At 35.6% G+C, this 17,972-nt stretch overlaps 1 protein-coding gene across 3 annotated transcripts in view; it reads left to right on the top strand.

Moving 5' to 3' along the window:
• The window catches only part of ADD3 (adducin 3), a 126,081-nt gene that overhangs the window by 82,558 nt on the left and 25,551 nt on the right, over nucleotides 1-17,972 (top strand). For all 3 annotated transcript variants that reach the window (XM_060099797.1, XM_060099792.1, XM_060099804.1), the window contains exon 2: nucleotides 16,157-16,380. In XM_060099797.1, the coding sequence (XP_059955780.1) occupies nucleotides 16,186-16,380 (195 nt within the window). In that variant the 5' untranslated portion in view covers nucleotides 16,157-16,185. The remainder of the gene's footprint in view (nucleotides 1-16,156; nucleotides 16,381-17,972) is intronic.

The raw sequence follows: 17,972 nt of genomic DNA, 5'->3' as shown, positions 1-17,972 counted from the left end.
TAAGGTATCTCCAGAAATTGAGAGCAATGAATCTTTCTTTAAAAATCGTAATCTCCACTTATTCCACTTTTTTAAACCTCTCATTTATCATGAGCTGTCAAGTTCTGGATAGTTTCCTGGATCTCAATTTAAAAATTTTCACTGATACCAGGGGACATAATAACAGAAACTAAATGTCTTAGTGGCACATCTGAGTAATCAATCCACTGGTCTCTGTCAACTTTCTCTTAGGGGGAAAAAAAAAAAAAAAAAACACCTTTTGGTTTTTTCCCAACCATTTCCAATACACTCCATGTTGAAGACAAATGATGACTGAGGGAATATATACAGAACGTTCATCATGTTTTGTAGAAAGGAGGGTAAAGGCACTGAGGCCATGTGTTTTTGGATTCTGCAAGATACTTGAGAGATTGCCTCTCTGTGGTTCATTGTTTTACTCATCATTTTATAAGATATATATATATATATATATATATATATATAAATCAGTCTTATATTTGCTTTTCCAAATGATTCACATTGGGAACAATTTGAGCTAAGTCTAAAAAGTGATTGAGTTTAGGCTTCAAGAAAATACACTTCTGAACTTTTTGTGCATGTTTTCAAGTTTATAACTCTGTCCCTCTCATGGCCATTACAACTGGTAAATTTGACCTATTTATAATGAAAGGTTTTTTCAAGTTACCGGTGAACATTATTTCCAGTCCTACCAATGTCTAAGCAAGTGACTGACTCTCCTCTCCCCAGCCCCTACTCTTTACGTACAAAAGTCCAGCTCTCTGTTCCTTGCAACAGGTAATGTTGATCAATAAAATATTCTTCATCAACTACTGATACCTTAGTGAGAAAGAAGTTAGATTCATTTTCTGCTTTATCCAGCAGTGAATGCCTTTGGTCTTTGGATCACCCTGCTCAGTGTGACCTAGCAAGCACCTACTTAAACAACGTGTATTATGGTTATACAGAACTACTACTATGTTCCAATTATACAAGCACAGGATGTATTTTTCATGTTTGCTAAAGTAGTTTATGTTAATTAGCAGCATTGCTTTTATTATTAACACAGTTTGAGACCAAAATACTCTCATAGCTGTGCCCTCCAGTTGATACTTTTCTGATATCTGTTTTTTTAATAAATGCTGAGCCAGCTATCAACTTCCATTAAAAGTACAAGACCCTTAGAAACATAAAGTGTTGCTGTCACTGTTACTAGTTTGTTTTATTATTGTTGGCATTTTTTCCTTGACTTTGTCAGATTTTTTTTTATTGAAGTATAGTTGATTTACAGTATTATATTAATTTCAGGTGTAGAACGTAGTGATTCCCTATTTTTACAGATTATACTCCATTAAAAGTTATTACAAGATAATGGCTATACAATATATCCTTGTTGTTTATTTTGTACATAGCAGTTTATATCTCTTAATCCCATTCCCCTAATTTGCTCCTCTCCTCTTCCCTCTCCCCTTGGTAAGCACTAGTTTGTTTTCTATATCTGAGTCTGTTTCTGTTTTGCATATACATTTGTATTTTTTTAGATTCCACATATAAGTGATATCACACAGTATTTGTCTTTCTCTGTCTGACTTATTTCACTAAGCATAATATTCTCTAGGTCCATCCACATTGCTGCGAATGGAAGAATTTCATTTTTTCTTATGGCTGAGTAATATTTCATTATATATATATATACACCACATCTTCTTTATTCATTTGTCTGTTGCTGGGCACTTGGGTTGCTTCCATATCATGGCTATTATAAATAGTGCTGCTATGAACATTGGGGTGCATGTGTCTTTTCAAGTTAGTGTTTTCATTTTTCTGGATATATACCCAGGAGTGGAATTGCTGGATCACATGGTATTCTACTTTTTTTTTTTTTTGGCTGCGCTGGGTCTTCATTGCTGCACGCGGGCTTTCTCTAGTTGTGGCAAGTCGGGGCTACTCTTCTTTGCAGTGCGTGAGCTTCTCAATGCAGTGGATTCTCTTGTTGCGGAGTACGGCGCGTGGGCTTCAGTAGTTGTGGCACACAGGCTCAGTAGTTGTGGCTCACCGGCTTTAGAGCGCAGGCTCAGTAGTTGTGGCGCCCGGGCCTAGTTGCTCTGTGGCATGAGGGATCCTCCCAGACCAGGGCTCAAACCCGTGTCCCCTGCATTGGCAAGCAGACTCTCATCCACTGCGCCACCAGGGAAGCCCTGTTTTTCTACTTTTAGTTTTTTGAGTTAAGTTGCATTTTTGACTCAGGCCCAGATTAATGGTATCTTTTGCTAATCAACTATAGATTCATTTTTTCCTAGACTTTTGTATTGAAGCTTAGAGTTTATAGTTTTATTTTAAAGATATACTCAACAGAAGTCATTTCAGAAGAGAAAAAAAAGTATTCAGAAATTTAAGGCCCATTTGGATCAATTTTAGGATTCTGGCAATAGACCACAGAAAGTTAAATTTTCACAGTTATACCAGTTTGGTAGCCATACAAGATTTTTTTATTTTACTACTTTGATAATATTTACCATTTCTGTTTTGGTGCTGAATATTGTGATCCTATAATATATTTTCAGATGCCCCAGTAAAGAAAGACAGTAATTAAGTTTGTAATAGCTGTGTATACTTCTAGGAAATAACAGTCCTTTGAGCCGTTCCATCTTTTTTGGTCAACTCTTCCACACCTAATTAAGATCTATAACCATGAATAATTCCTTGTTTGGTGAAGAATATTTGGTAGTCTGAGGCAAATTATTAAATCTCAAGTTTTTTTAATCTATACAGTAGAATTATTGCCAACATAATCTTTTTCCAAGGGTTGATTTGTTTCATTATAAACAGTTAAAGGCCCTCAACTCTTTCAAAATGATGCTAACTTAACTTTAGAGATAAAAATGTAAACTTGAACATAATTTATTGTGACCCAGGGCACAGTCAATGTCATTCTGATAACTTCTAATTAAGACATAGCGGTTTTCTGCTAGGTTAACAGTTACAACTTCCAACATACTGATCATTGCCCATGTGGTGGTGTTTTCAGATGGACTTGAACAAATTTAAGGGCCCTTATCCTGCATGTATTTAGTTCCTCTTTGTTTGGAACTCAAAATTGTATGGAATGTTCCATGATATTTTATGATACTACTCATCTTCGCCTACTTCATTAAGCTTCTTGGTCTGCCCATGTCCTAATACTCCTTGTCCTTATGTATCTTATTTATCTGGTTTGCTAAGTACTGATAGAAAAGAAGGCCAATTATGAGGAGGCAATATTGTGTTGCATAAAGAGCCAGGAGAACTTAGATCACCCTGATGATGTTAGATGTATGATATTGGGCATGTCTCTGTATGAAGACCTCTTTCATTAGTTACCTAATCTAGAACACAAGAGATTTGGACTGGTTGTTCTCCTAATTTTTGCTTCAAAGCCTTCAAAGAATTTAAGTGAAAGGACAGATCCTTAATTTACTGGTAATATGTTAGTAGATACTTCTTAATCTTTAAAAATCTAGTTACTTAAAAAAAGCGTATTCCTAAGGTATTTAAGTCATGCAAACCACCACTATACAACTACCTCATTTGTACATCTACTTTTCTGTGCATGCTAGACAGACAGACAATCATAACATTAAGTCCATTTAGAAGCACTAGGATTTTTAGGCTTTCCTTATAGCCTATTCTTCTCAGTCAATACTATTCATAAATTACCTGCATAAACTGTGTGTGGTGGGCCTTGTTTCTTTCTTATATTTCATTTGAGGGTAAATTATGGCCATAGGGCAGTCTGTGAATGATATGGTAATACTAATAAATGTCATTATTATGATTTCATAGCAATATCTGATACTTGAGCTTTAGAAAAATTGTAGCTTTAGAAAAATTACTCAACACCTCTGATTATAGTTTCCTCTCATCAGTAAAAAGTGTTCCTTGAATCTAGTCTGAAAAATTCCAGGAGAGCTCTCATAGAATCAGTAGCCATTATGGCAGTGAGATCCTAGTGCTTTGTGGGATAATTAAATCTTCTTCCATTTGGGCACTTAGAAAGTGCCATCTGTATTACTCAGTGCCACTCAATGCCTGTTTTTCTTTTTTCATTTTTCTTGACTTTTATCTACTTCTGTTCAATTTTCCATATCTATCAATTTCTGTGTCAGCTGTATATAAAATTTTGGCTAGCAGTTGAAAGTAGTTCATGTATTTTGCAGTTTAAAATGAATAAAATTTCAGTGGTTGATCTGATGTGGCTTGTCATAGTTTATGCAAAGTCCAAGTTGTTTTCTAGAACTTTAAATACCTTCACAATTTTATAGTAACTTTCATCAAGATAAACTAAATAAACTAGCATTTGTTGTTGTTGTTTTTAACCAAATATGCTGCTTTGAAGTCTCAGCATATCTTTGATTATTGTTTTAAATACCAAACAATGGGCCTGGTACTTGAAAGTACAGCCATCTTTTTGCTTATGTTCTAGAGAAAGCTGTTAAAACTACCAAGAATTTCAAGCTTGGAAAGACTTTTTATAAGTAATAACTTTTCATAGGATTGTTTTTACCATTCCCAGTCTAGAAGTAACACAAACAAGGTTGTTTTGGAAGGAGTTGTGATATAGTAAAATAATTCCATTCAGCCGCTGCTGTGGAGTATTCTGCTGTTGTGGGGACTACAAACATAAGCAAAGAGGTCTTGAAAATTGAACTAGAAGTAGATATGAGTCAAGAAAAATGAAAGAAAAAAAAAAAAACCCTGACATTGGGTAGTACAGATGGTACTTTCTAAGTGCCCAGATGGAGGAAAATCTAGTTATCCCACAAAGCACTAGGATCTTATTGCTATAATCTGCCATAAATATTAAAAAAAAAAAATCAGGGAATCATTTCTTATTCCCTTCCATCTCTCTAGCACATGTTCATTCCCCCATCTCTCTCTCTCTCTTTCTCTGTCACACACACACATGCACACACACACACATACACGCACATGCACACACACATTCTTCTTTTTCTTTCTATTTCCCATCTGACCATGACTTAGAGTTCCTAGGGCAGTGTTTTTCAAACTGTAGATTACAACAGCTTATTAATAGATCATAAATCAATTTGATGAACATTTGTTTTTAAAAAAGGAAGAGATTAAAATAGAAAATACCAGAATATACTACATAGTAAAGGAAAGTATCATGCCCTGAATTTGTTTCAGTTATACATCTCATGTATTTGTATGTGATTACAATATAAAATGTATTTCTTATTGTGGATTACCATTTTTTAAAAGTTCAAAAGCCATCATTCTAAAGTGTTTTATCTAATTTTGTCTTGAACCTAATGTTCTTTAAACATACATATTGTATAGTTACTACATAAATATTTGGATAATGTTTTTAAAGCTAGAATTTTGTTTATGCTTGATATCTTGTTTCTAATCTGCATGGCCAGAGGAAAACCCATAGTATTAACAAGTTTTATAACATTATTTTTTTTTAAATCTGTCTTCTGCATCATTTTCAATTCAGAGAACATTGTTGAAAGACTAATTTTTTTCCCCTAATGTAGTTCATACTGGTTTGCACTGGTGTTTATATTGTTCTGCAGTAGTAGAAAGCATGACTGTGTATATGTGGTCTTAAAAAATAGGGTTGGTTAATTTTAAAGAGAAGGAGCCCTGGGGGCAGTAGTGAAGATGCCTGACTCCCTTCTAAGCCATGGCAATTCTGGTACTTTTTCTTCTGGGGCCTGAGTGAAACCTTTTCAATCCCTGAGTGCCACCGAATAGCTAGAATTGGCATTTGAAAAGAAACTACTAGTTACCCCTGCCTGGGTCTGAGTTGTGATCAAGTCCATGAGCTTTAGCGATCAACAGACTAGATTTAAATCCCTGGTCCACCACTTGCTAGCTCTTGGACCTGAAACAAGTTACTTCTCAGTGACTTTATTTCCTCATCAGTAAAATGGAGATAATAACACCTACCTCATAGGATTATGCGGAGCAAATGAGCTAATGCATTTAAATTCCAGCGGCTAGCACATAGTAAGAGCTCAGTAACTGACAGTTGTTGGGTTTTTTTTGTTTTTTGGGGTTTTTTTTTTTTTGTGGTACGCGGGCCTCTCACTGTTGTGGCCTCTCCCGCTGCAGAGCACAGGCTCTGGATGCGCAGGCTCAGCGGCCATGGCTCACGGGCCCAGCCGCTCCACGGCATGTGGGATCCTCCCGGACCTGGGCACGAACCTGTGTCCCCTGCATCGGCAGGCGGACTCTCAACCACTGCGCCACCAGGGAAGCCCCTGACAGTTGTTTTTAAATGCTGTGATGACCCATCACTAAAGTAAGGAATACCTAGTTATTGTTGGAAAATCTCTAGTTGTTATGAATACCAAGCTATATCAAGGTTCCTTCTCTGCCTCATTATGAGACTAGATCAGGGGATACCAGTAGGACCATAGGATGTTAGAACTAGGAAAATCTGAAGGGTCTTTTGAGATAGCCCTTTTATTTTACAGTTAATCTTGGGAACTTTATGACGTAATTGCTTACTTACTTCTTCATATTCCTCACTAGACTGCAAACCTCAGGAAGAACTGTGTCTTATTTGCCATTTTTATCTCCATATAGTAGGACCTTGGCACGTAGTAGTTGCTCAGACACTTACTGACTGAATGTGCCATGGCTACTCTAAAGTCACACAGTACTTGGTGGACGTGCAAAGACTTGAGTCCTGGTCTCTTTGTCCTCAGTCCAGTACTCTGCACCATTCTGCTTTCTTCTTGACAGGATTACATACAAGGAAATTTTTAGAATATAATTAGAAGTTTTTTAGTCTGATAATCAGCTAAGGCTCCTAGAACATTTTAACTATTTTCAACTAAGTGAAAATTTCTGATAGAAAACAATCATATTTAAATTGATCTAACCACAGCAAGATTTTTTAAAGTTCCTTTACAAAGCCAGTAGTTGAGTTAATGTTTCCCCTTGCTGTGTCCGCTGGCTTATAAAGCCTAGTAGTGAAATCTGAACAGTATCCGTTAAATGCTTTTTTTACGGTATTTTATTTTGTCTCCCGGGGGCTTCATATTCTGACTGTCCTTAACTTGAGTAAACTGCTGTGTAAGCAGATGTTAAGTTCCAAAGTTGCTCTAGACTAATCATCATGAGAAGTATTTTGCAGTGACCAGTTGATGCTAATAGAATGTATGCATTTTTATTCAGATGCAATTTAGTTGTATTGACGGAACTCTTTTAAAATACATTCTGGTACAAAAGATATCTAAAAATATCTAAAAATCTAAATATTTAAAATACATTCTGGTACAAAAGATATCTAAAAATATCTACAGTATAAGCTTTATTCTGCTCTAGGGTTGATCACATTCTTATGGAATGGCCTTTTTTAAAATTAAACTTTTAAAATTTGAGATAATTGTAGATTTGCATGCAATTATAAGAATTAATACAGAGAGATCCTGTACCCTTCATCCACTTTCCCCCAATGGTAACATCTTGTAAAACCATAGTGTAGTGTCACAGTCAGGATACTGACATGGTGGTAATCCACTGGTCTTATTCAGATTTTCCCAGTTTTGCTTGTAAGTCACTTGTATGGATGTATGTTTGTGTGTTTAGTTCTGTGCAATTTTATCACATGTGTATGTTCATGTATCCACTACCATAGTCAAGACATAGAAGAATTCCATCACCACAAGAATAACCATACCTCCTTTTATAACCATACCTTCCTCCCTCCTTCCCTCCCTCCCTCCCTCCAGAGCATACTCCTTCCCAACCCCTGGCAACCACTAATCTATTCCCCACTTCTATAATTTTGTCATTTGAAGAGTATTATATAAATTGAATCATGCTGTATATAATCTTTTGGTATCGGCTTTTTTACTCAGTGTAATTCACTGGAGATTTATTCAGGCTGCTGTGTATCAGTAATTCATTCCATTTTATTATATTGATAATGTTCCATAGGATGGGTATACCACAGTTTGTTTCATCATTCACCTGCTGAAGGGCAACTAGATTATTTCCAGTGTTTGACTGTTACAAATGTCCATAGTAGCTTTTATTTGTATACAGATTGTGTGAACATATGTTTTCTTTTTTCTGGATTAAATGACCAGGAGAGCAATTGTTGGGTCATTTCATAGTTGCATATTTCGTTTTATAAAATGCCAAACTGTTTGCTGGAGTTGTTGTACCATTTTACATTCCCAGTAGCAAGGTATGAGGGATCCAGTTTCTCTGCATCCTCTCCAGCGTCTGAGATTATCATTATTTTTTGTTTGTTTTAGCCATCCTGGGACCTGTGTCGTAGTATCTCGTGATTTTAATTTGTGTTTCCCTAATGACTAATGATGTTAAACACCTTTTCATATGCTTTTCTACCATGTATCCTTTTCAGTGAAATGACTGTTCATGTCTTTTGCCCATTTTCTAATTGAATTGTTTGGTTTCTTTTTACTGTTGAGTTTTGAGAGTTTGTTATATATTATACATACTAGTCCTTTGTCAGATGTATGGTTTGCAAATATTTTCTCATGGTTTATGGCTTGTCTTTTCATCCTCTTAACAGGGTCTTTTGCAGATAAACATTTAAAATTTAGGGGAAGTTCAATTTATCAGTTTTCCTTTTATGGACCATGTTTTGGTGTCAAATCTATAAACACTGCTTGGGACTTAATCCTGAAGATTTTCTATATTTTTCTGAAAGCTTTATAGTTTCTATTTTGAGTTAATTTGATCTAGTTTGAGTTCATTTTTTATCATGGTAAAATACATATAACATAAAATTTACCATTTTGAAGTGTATGATTCAGTGGCATTAAGTACATTCACAGTGCTGTACAGCCATCACCACTGTCTAGATCCAGAACTTTTTCATCATCTCAGACAGAAACCCAGTACCCATTAAGCAGTCACTCCCCATTTCTGTCCCCCACACAACCCAGCCCCTGGCAACCATCAATCTGCTTTCTGTACCATGGATTTTCCTGTTCTGGATATTTCATATAAATGAAATCATATAATATGTGTGGCATTTTGTGTCTGGCTTTTTTCACTTAGCTAATGTTTTTGAGGTTCATTCATGTTGTAGATGTATCCGTGCTTCATTTCTTTTATGGATATATATTCCCATTATGTGGCAACACCATATTTATTGTTTATCCATTCATCAGGTGATGGACACTTGGGTTGTTTCCACCTTTTGGCTCTTGTGAATAGTGCAGCTATGAACATTTCACGTCCAAGTTTTTGTTTGAATACCTGTCTTCAGTTCTTTTGGGTTAATATTTAGAAGTGAGTTAATTTTTTAATAAGGTATAAGACTTAGGTTGAGGTTCTCTTTCTCTCTTTTTTTTTTTCTTTGCCTATGGATGTACACTTTCTTCACCATTTTTTTTGAGAAGGCTCTCTTGCAAGGGCCATTTTAAAGAATATTGTAAAGCTTTTGGAGAATCACTAGAATTTCTGTATGTATACAGTAATTTTGAAGAAAAGCAAAAGAATTAGTAATGGAGCATTGTAAAGATAGTTTGGTGGGTTTTACTGGGCTTTTCTTTATATTATATTTGTGAAAGTTTAAGCTTGGATGTTTCTATTACAGACAAAGCAATTGTATTTTCTACGTATTGAGGTGATGAGAGAAAGAGAAAACAAGTGAGCCACGAATAGTTTTATCCCATGGATGACAGGAAGCCATTTAAGGTTATAAGAAAGACAGACATAATCAGATCAAATTAAAAGATGGAATTTAAGAACAACTCTTGGTAGGATGGAATAAGGGCTCTGGTCAGGCAAGACTGACACAAATGTGTAGAAAGGTTTTCACACCCGGTTTAAGTGAACTCACATGCATTTTCTGTGGCATTTCTGACTTAGAAGCTTGAAAAACAACTTGAGAAAAATCAGCCTCAGACTAATAAAACTGGCACCATTTTACATATATTGCTTATGACTTGTTAGTTTTTGTTGAATTTTTTTAAGCTCAGGGACCTAAAATCTTACTCCTGAAACTAGCTTGAGGAGAAAACTTCTATTTAAAGAAGTCTAAAAATAAAAATAAAAATAAAAACAGAAAAAAAATAAAAAATAAAAAAAAAATAAAGAAGTCTACTTAGCTACTATCTTTAGGGCCCTATTAATATTGTTATTTTCCTTAGACTACTTTATTCCCCTGCTCCCAGAAAAGAATATTTTAACATTAGTGGGTGAAGTAGGCTTGATTTCCTAGTCTTAGTAAAACCACTGAACTTTATTACAAAATACTATGAAAAAACTTCTGGGTCAACTTTTTAGTGAAGGAGAATAGAGTGTATGCATTAATAAGTAGTGATTACTAGATTAATCATTAAGTGTAAAGTTTTCACTTTGGAAACCCAATTTTTCACTTGATATTATACAAAATTCTGAGAAATGGTAGGAAATTACTACTTGGCTTGCCTTATCAGTCTGTTAGTAAGTTTGCATTGCCTTCTAAAGCAAATGTGAAATTCACCTGTTTCTTTAAAACTCATGTAACTTTTTATTATAACAATAATGTATTTAAATGCTTTAAGTTACCTGTAGGACTGATTTTTAACCAAATCTTTAAGCAATTGCTTCTGTAAGATGTGCTGTTTATCCCGTTGCTAACTTTATTCCCTGGCACATTGCTGTTTCCCTGGGCCTGTACCTTCCTTAGTATAAGAAAATGCTATATTCTCTAGGAAGCTTCCCCTTGTGATGGGTAGAATCCTTTTCACTGGGTTATAGAAACCGCTGAACTACTCTGGGAGCTCCCAGAAGGATTTGATTCAACATTCCATCCATACCTTCAGTACAAGGCCTGGCACATAGTAGATGCTCAATAAATATTTTTGAAAGAAGGAAGGAGGACCTCTGACATATATTTATATACAGCACGTTAGTTGACTGTGGCCCATTTATCATTATTTCAGACTAATTTAGGAGTTCTCTCTAAGCATAGAAACCACTTATTTTTATATTATATAAGCGAATTTATTAGGTTGAGTAAAAATTCTTTAGTCTTTTCCTTTTGGTATCCTAGTCTTCCAGAATGGTATTTGGTGATATGTGTCTTATGGGTAACTATATAATTGAGATATAATTGACATAACATTGTATATGTTTAAGGTATACAGTGTGATGATTTGATACATGTATAGTGAAATACCATAATAAGGTTAGTTAACACAGCCTTACATCACATACTTATTTTGTCGTTGTTATGGTGAGAACATTGAAGTTCTACTTTCATAACAGCTTTCAAATATATAATACAGTATTGTTACTGTAGTCATCCTGCTGTACCTTAGGTCCCTGGAACTTATAACTGACAGTTTGTACCCTTTGACCTACATCTCCCTATTTCCCCCACCCCTCAGCCCTTGGCAACCACAGTTCTACTCTCTGTTTCTATAAGTCTGATGTTTTCAAATTCTACATATAAGTGAGATCATATGGTATTTCTCTTTGTTTTGTATGACTTACTTGACTTAGCATAATGCCATCAAGGTCCAACCATGTTGTTGCAAGTGGCAGAATTGCCTTCTTTTTTATGGCTGAGTAATATTTCATTGTGTGTGTGTATCACATTTTCTTTACCCATCCGTCTGTGGATGGACCCTTAGGTTGTTTACATGTCTTGGTTGTTGTAAATAATGCTTAAAGCTTCCCTTATTTTTTTTCTGGATTCTGTTTATTTCAGATAATCTTGTGGATCCTAAGTTTTTTCCAGGCTTGAAATAACACTTCAGTCTATAGTGTTTGGTATGTAAAATTGCAAATAATCAGTTGTTGCTTATGATTGGCTTAAAAATCTGTGTAAAACTCTTAGTGTTGAGTATCTAGGTATAGAAGAGCACCAAAATGGCAAGCTAGTGTTCTTATTCTTTATTTCTATATCCTTCTTATAAATTCTCAATTCTTATTCCAAGTACATAAAACTTTGAAACTTCTTGTATTAAAAAGCCATGCTAAATAATAAGCTTTAAAAAAAAATTTATTGAAGTATAGTTGATTTACAATGTTGTGTTAATCTCTACTTTCAGCAAAGTGATCAGTTATACATATATATACATTCTTTCTCATATTCTTTTCCATTATGGTTTATTACAGGACACTGAATACAGTTCCCTGTGCTATACAGTAGGACCTTGTTGTTTATCCATTTTATATATAATAGTTTGCATCTGCTAATCCCAAACTCCTAATCCATCCCTCCCCCACCCCTCTCCCCCTTGGCAACCACAAGTCTGTTCAATAATGAGCTTTTGAAGTTTTAAAAAGGTCTGAGTGTTTTGAGTCATTTCTAATCCTATTTCCCCTTTTTGGTGTCATTTCCTCAATTTTGACAGATTCTATAAACTCTGAATTGTTTAATATTTAGGGCAGAATGTAGAATAAAAGTCTCAAAATTTTGTAGCCCTCTTATGTTTTATGATATGTTTCATTGTAAGTGGACTAGGAGACAGAAATTGTGGCTTTGAATATTGCCTGTGACACAAGCAGTGTGATTTTTGGCAGGATGTTTAATCCCCTGAACCTCCAGATTATTAACCTCTATCTCATTGTGTAGTTGCAAAGGTAAAATAAGATAGAAAGGTGTAAGAGCATGGTATAAACCATATAAAGTGTTACACATCTATAATATGTTCTTTTATTATTAAAATGGGTGGTTAGATATATTTTCCTCTTTACCTTACTCATCTAAAAATGCATTCATCAAGAGTTCTTTAAACTCTAAGCTTTTACTTATCAATGTTTCTATTATCGGTTTCTTAAACCAGTGCTGGGACAACAAAATGAATCTACTACAACAGTTCCTTGCTTTTTGCTGTGTTTTAATAAAATTAGTTTATAAGCATCAGCAAATTCAGTTAGACATAAGCTTATTATCTAACTCTGTTCCTCCATTAGGCTAAACAGAGCTTTTTGGGGTTGAGGAATAGGTTAAAATCCAACTGAAGGCAATATTTGTGGAGTTTCTTTTTTTAAAATGACTTATTCATAGCCAGTGACCTAGTGTGGTAAACTAAACAGAACTAATATCTTTATTAATTGATGTCCCATTTATTGAGTACCCACTTAGTCTGTACTTGGCCAGAGCAGCATGACATTTACTAATATACATGAGTTTGTTTGCTTGCTTTTTTTTTTTTTTTTTTCTTTTTTTGCCGTGCGCGGGCCTCTCACCGCTGTGGCCTCTCCCGTTGCGGAGCACAGGCTCCGGATGCGCAGGCTCAGTGGCCATGGCTCACGGGCCCAGACGCTCCGCGGCATGTGGGATCCTCCCAGACCGGGGCACGAACCCGTATCCCCTGCATCGGCAGGCGGACTCTCAACCACTGCGCCACCAGGGAAGCCCTGTTTGATTGCTTTTTAAAAAACTTTCATTCTCCTTGAAATTTTTATCTGCTAGCAGTAAACTATTTTAAGGAGTTCAAATGACCTATTATAAAAAGTTTCTAAGAAAACTACGTTCCAAATATTGGTTAGACCTTTAGACTGCTGATAACCCAGCTGGATATGAAAAAAGTTTCTTACAGTTGGTGCTCTGTGCACCACATTTTTGGATAATAGCAAGATGATGATAAATGCCATAGGCTAGGGCTTCCTTGGTGGCGCAGTGGTTAAGAATCCACTTGCCAATGCAGGAGACACGGGTTCGAGCCCTGGTCCAGGAAGATCCCACATGCCGCTGAGCAACTAAGCCCGTGCCCCACGACTACTGAGCCTGTGCTCTAGAGCCTTTGAGCCACAGCTGAAACCCCTGCACCTAGAGCCCGCGCTCCTCAACAAGAGAAGCCACCACAATGAGAAGCAACGAAGAGTAGCCCCCGCTCGCCGCAACTAGAGAAAGCCCACGCACAGCAACAAAGACCCAAGGCAGCCATAAATAAATAAATACATACATACATACATACATACATACATACATAAAATACCATAGGCTAGTGCCAGTCTGATAACAGTGTAGCAAAACCTAATTTTTGGAAGAATATAATATGGCCAGGATCATTCCATTAATAGTGGATGTTATACTAAAAAGAAGAAAAAATGGCCATTTATCCTGTGGAGAACACATATAATGATCAGATATTCATTCTTTAGTTGAGTGTTTTCTCCCAATTTTTAAGTTAATGAATTAGGATGTGGAAGACTCAGTTATAGAAAAGCTCATTTTTCACATTTCCTTCACTGATTAGTTGCTTTCTAGTCATAAAATCAGAATTTCATTAAAGCCATATGATATAAAGTGTTTTTAACCATATTTCATGAATTTTTGGGGTAGTACACTAAAATAATTTAGGTAGCTTTTAGAATGTTCAGCATGAGATTGATGTTGGCAAGTAAAAGAAAACAGTTTTAACGTTGTTTTGCAAAAATTATTCAACAGAATAAGTTTACATTTCCAGGACCAGAATTAATGCAAGAATGTTTAATGTCTTGCAATGAGTTTGCTTGGGCTAAGTTGAGTCAAGGCAGCTTTAGAAATGAATTCTATCAGAGAAGACTGTTATTAGAGACAAATACAGTAACCTCACTGGTTGTTATTATGTTTAAAAGATGAGATCAGGTATCTCTGGTCTTTATCAGGGATTCAGATCCCTAAGAAAAAAGGTGGCCCTTGCCTTTTCCCTTCTGGATCTACCTAGACACTATTCTGCTGAGAGGGAATCCAAGGCTGTGAAGAATCTTCAGAGTTTCAGGTCCACAGATATTTCTCTCCCCTTAGTTTTCTACATAAATAGAAAAAGAATACTTGGAATTTTTCACATTTAATTTCCCTTATTATGAAGTGATTCTTCTTACTAGGCAAATAATCAGTTTAATAAATACCATTTTGTAGTGAGAATGTTTTTTTCTGGTACCCAGTCATTTATATTGAACAGGTTGCATTTGTTACCACCTGTAGAGAAAATCGTGCTAAGCAAAACTGTCTTTACAATTTCTTCTTTAAAATTTGTTTCCTTTTATTCTTCCTTGTTGCACATTTTTTGCACTTTCTACATTCAGTTCAAAAGAACAACTATGTAAAGGGATACACTAATCAGTGCTGTCCTGTTCTCTTGATTTAGGCTTTTGCCAAATCACATCTAAAAGAGGAAACATTCCTTCAGTGTGCAGTGACTGTTGCTCTCTACTAGGTCAATGATACTCTAAGTGTGGTCCAGGATCCGGTGCCATTCTGCAGGCTGCAGTCCATGACAAGTACAGAATATAATATTAAGCATTTAGAAACTTCATGCAGTTTGACATTGCCGTGACATCTAAATGCATTATTTTGTATTTTACAAAAATACTGGTTTACAGAAAATTGGAGAAAGTCCTTCACCACAGACAGTCTGAGAAGAACTGGGTTAGATGACTTCATCAACTTCTAGCACAAGCCATCACAGCCTGGGGCTGGGGATGGATGTTAAATAACTGTCCTGTTGATCTAGCTACAGTTGGTTGATTAGGTGCTCAGCTGTAGCAAAGCCCAAATGAATTTGTTTCCTGGCATAAAGTCAAGGATTATCCTAAGTGTCAGTAATAATTAAATGAATCAGCTGTTCCTGTGGTTTCTGAATGGCTTTTTATTTTTTCTTACTTGGATTTGAAGCACTATCTGCTAAAGTTATATAGTGTGGCAACCTTAATAATTCCTACATTTTCCCTGGAACTTATTGAATCACTTGAAAAGCTTACAACTCTGTTTCTCTCATGTGTTAATAAACTAAAACTACATTCACTATAAAACAGTGATCATTAAATATGGCCAGAGTTTGGTCTAACGTAAAAGCATGAGTAAGAGAGGAAAGAGAATCTCCACTAACAGTAATCACTAATTGTGAAAATTTGCTGTCTTAGGTGTGGCATTTTACTTTCAGATATTTTGATCATTGCTCCTTTAAAAAATTCATATAGCAGTTGATGACATTATTATAATTGAACCACAAGTTGCCACTAGCTCTGAAAATATCAATTTCCAATTTAGCATTGTAATCCAAGATATTTTCACCTTAATAAAAAATTGTTCCAATATTTTTTGAAAAGCTACTTTTTAAAGAAAGTTGCCACTGCTACTCTGAGGGCAAAAAAAAAAAAAAGTGCTGCATGACCTGTATAAAATTTGAATTTAATAATGAATTTATTATGAATGTCCTACTTGTGTTTATTAATGCAGATAGCAAGGAGAATTGGCAGACTTGAAGCATGAGTTCAGATGCTAGCCAAGGCGTGGTCACTACTTCTCCTCCTCCCAGCGTGCCTCACAAAGAGAGGTATTTTGACCGCATCAATGAAAATGACCCAGAATACATAAGGGAGAGGAACATGTCTCCTGATCTACGGCAAGACTTCAATATGATGGAGCAGAGGAAACGAGTTACTCAGATCTTGCAAAGTCCGGTGAGTCAAAATAATTTGAAGGCTATAATTTTTCTTCCTCTTTGGAAACCTTGATACAATGATACTCTCAGGTTAGAAGAGGGGTGGAGGAAGAGTGACTAGTTGTCCCCAGTCTTTCAGAGGCAAAATAAGCACCTAATTTATAAATTTAATTTACAAGGCTTTAATAATAAACTGGTATCATCTTGGTGGGATAAATTTTCTTGAGTGATTTCTGAGTGTAATGTTTCATTAAAGGAGGACAAAAGATGCTACTGAACTCAAGGATCCCCATTACAGACTGAATATCTGTGAAGAAAATAAAGGTATGAGTGAAGTGTTAGGAACCAAGAAATAGATACACCCCATGAACATACTTTCTTCTTCCTTTGGGTATCTTGACACTCAGAGCAGCATAGGAAGACTTAAGGTTCATGAGGATGTCTGTGATTTGGCAGCCTAATGTTACATACACCTAATGTAGGCACACATATATGCATATGCACCAAACTAACTAGATTAAACATGGATTCTAACCTTAACTCAAGCTGAAATTCTGTCTGCACAGTAATATCCAGACTTTGTAAATCATATTCAAGTGATTTGTTAAGTTTCTTACAAACCTTTAGTGGAATTGTAAAGGTCACATATAAGTTTTAGAAAATGAGTGAACAGCTTGATTTAACATGCAAAATGAATTCATAGCTTTATGTATAATGAAGATCATGGGCCCCTTAAGACAGAGTTCAGCATACATAGACACACGATGCCCAGGTTGGGGTTCTATTAGATTTCCAACTTAGGTACTAAAATAAACACCAAGACATAGAACTGCCTGAGGTGGCCCTGGTGAATCATTCTTGTTGTGCCCCTGTGGATTTAATCACAGAGGCTGAGTCCAAAGCCAAAGGGGAATTCCACTCCTGAGTAATTCTTATATATCAGTGACCTAGATAAAAGCAAGTACAAGTTATAAAAGCAAGGCAAGCTTTGAGGAATTTAAGTATAGCTTAAATGTAAAGCTATCCTTTAAATAAACCCTTAAAGAAACCTTTTCCCAATGAGAAGGAGACTAACCATAAAATTCATCATGAGGGACTAAATGTTCAGTGCCTTCTTTTATGCAGACTAGTTTCTATGTTTATAAATACTTGAAGAGCATGCTAATTATATAGATATATTTCCTTCTATAAAGAAACTCCACTTTGAAGAACAAACTCATTAGCCAAAGGATTATGGTAATATATAGAATAAGGTAACTGAAAGAATGAGATGAAGTTCAGATTTTGTTCAAGGTTATTAAATATTGAGATTTCTTTGGGAAGTGCTCCAAAGAGGATCATTCAATTCTAACTAAAGTTTAAAAGGAAAAAGTACCAAACTACATTTCTATGCCAGGGTTTTTTTAAGATAATTTCTCCATTAAACTAACGACAGTATAACAGTGAGGAGATTACCTAATGTTTTTACTTGTGTATTACTACTTGTAGATTGGCTTAAAAGTATCAGTTTTACTTATGCCCAGGGGAACTTAATGAACAAATGGGAAAGGGCAGGTACATAGATTGTCATTTCCATGTTCATATAGCAAGAGTGATAATTTTTAGCCCAGA

This window comes from Mesoplodon densirostris, chromosome 1, assembly GCF_025265405.1.
Source record: "Mesoplodon densirostris isolate mMesDen1 chromosome 1, mMesDen1 primary haplotype, whole genome shotgun sequence".
NCBI lineage: Eukaryota > Metazoa > Chordata > Mammalia > Artiodactyla > Ziphiidae > Mesoplodon > Mesoplodon densirostris.
The sequence above is the reverse complement of the archived record's forward strand: the minus strand, read 5'-3'. Positions and strand labels throughout refer to the sequence as shown.